The sequence below is a fragment of the Austrofundulus limnaeus genome, unplaced genomic scaffold (genome assembly GCF_001266775.1).
Source record: "Austrofundulus limnaeus strain Quisiro unplaced genomic scaffold, Austrofundulus_limnaeus-1.0 Scaffold293, whole genome shotgun sequence".
In the NCBI taxonomy this organism is placed as follows: Eukaryota; Metazoa; Chordata; class Actinopteri; order Cyprinodontiformes; family Rivulidae; genus Austrofundulus; species Austrofundulus limnaeus.
In genome coordinates, this window is record NW_013952695.1 from 118184 (window position 1) to 119827 (window position 1644).

General features: G+C 42.1%; 1 protein-coding gene across 1 annotated transcript in view; it reads left to right on the forward strand.

Annotated features, from left to right (window-relative positions):
• Positions 1 to 1451, forward strand: part of LOC106526758 (EH domain-binding protein 1) — a 26516-nt gene extending 25065 nt beyond the window's left edge. Inside the window, exons 5-6 of the mRNA XM_014021438.1 lie at positions 269 to 383; positions 580 to 1451. Of these exons, the coding sequence (XP_013876892.1) occupies positions 269 to 383; positions 580 to 670 (206 nt within the window). The 3' untranslated portion in view covers positions 671 to 1451. The remainder of the gene's footprint in view (positions 1 to 268; positions 384 to 579) is intronic.
• The last annotated feature ends 193 nt before the right edge of the window (positions 1452 to 1644 follow it).

Below are 1644 nucleotides of genomic sequence, written 5' to 3' on the forward strand. Positions count from 1 at the left end.
CACACACACACACACACACAACCTAAAGGAGTGTGTTTACACGTCACATTCACATGCCGCTCCACATGAGGGTCTCCATCTTGTTTGTCCAGGACTGTCTCTGTCCACAGCTCCTACAGTCCTCCAAACACAAGGAGAGACTGTTTTCTGCAGCAGTTTTCAGTCAAAGTTCTGTTTAGAGTCTCCTGACGTCCAGTTCTTCCTTCAGATGAAGTGTTTCATGTTTTCTTTTAAACATTTAAAGCTCCTCTGTCCTCTCGTTTTGCAGACTGGCAGAAAACCGAAGCCCAGAAGAGACGTGAGCAGCTGCTGCTGGACGAGCTGGTGGTCCTGGTCAACAAACGAGACGCGCTGGTCAGGGACCTGGACGCCCAGGAGAAAGAGTAAGTTACCCACAGAGCAGCAGAGCACAGAAATGTGAAACCTGCTGCCGTTTTCCTGACCGTCCTCCAGCGAGACGCTCTGGGGGACKCCTCACTTCCAGGTCCAACTGGGCGCCGGGCACGAAACCACACCTCAGGGGCACCCTGGCTATTTTTTTCTCTCTGTGTGACCTTTGACCTTTGTGCCGCTCCGCAGGGCCGAGGAGGAGGACGAGCACCTGGAGAGGACACTGGAGCAGAACAAAGGCAAGATGGCCAAGAAAGAGGAGAAGTGTGTCGTTCAGTGATTGTCAGAGAACAACCAACAGATGTAGCCGATGAAAGAAATGTATCGTCAGGTTCTTCTGGTTTGATAGCAGCTTTTAGACCTTTTTATCCTGACATGGTTTCTGGTCAAATTAACCGCAAAGACACCAACTTTATACCGACTTACAAACACAACTACATGTTTTAACTGTTATTTTAAGGCTCTTATTGAAAACGGTACCTGTGTGGATTATCAGTGTAGTTCAGGAGACGAGCGCAGTGAAACCCTTCAGACCGTCACGGCCTCCTGTCCTGTCTGAGGTTCAGCACAACTGGGTTTAACGTCTCTACGACCAAGTTTTGTTTCCTAAAAGAAAAAAAAAAGTCTTTATGAGATTCTTCATTACTTGACTGYGTGTCTTTTAATTATATCACTTTTTACTGTTCATAAATCTTTCCTATTGTTTTCTACGTCCTGGCTTGAAAGCAGTTTTACCAAAAGAGTAAATAAATAAATAAATAAATAACACCCTGTTGTATATTTTCATCACTTTTCTCACTAACCGCTTTGAAATTCCTTCTTTTATCTGTCAGAAACAACTATGTACATTATTTATTGCTGCTTGTATATCCCGTCACATTTGGTGAGCAACAACTTTTGGTTTGTATTTATTGTATTCAGAAGAGATCTCTGCCTCTGTGCTTCTGTTTAGAGCTCCACATCTGGTGCAGATGTGCCGCTACGTGTGACCATTTATCTGATTATTTATTCCAGTGTCATAACTCAAATCTTCAGTAATAAAGTTCCTGATGTCTGCTTCACATGGCAGCGTGTGGCCTTTTTATTTCTGCACTCAGAGTGGTTTGTTAAACTATTCAGATTTGATTTTTTTAATGTGACATTTTAGTGAATTTATTTTAGTTTTATTTATTTTGTTAAAACAATTAGGGTTTTTTTTGTTTGTTTTTTATTTCAAGTTTATCTTGAAGATTATCCAAATTATAATATTGGTAC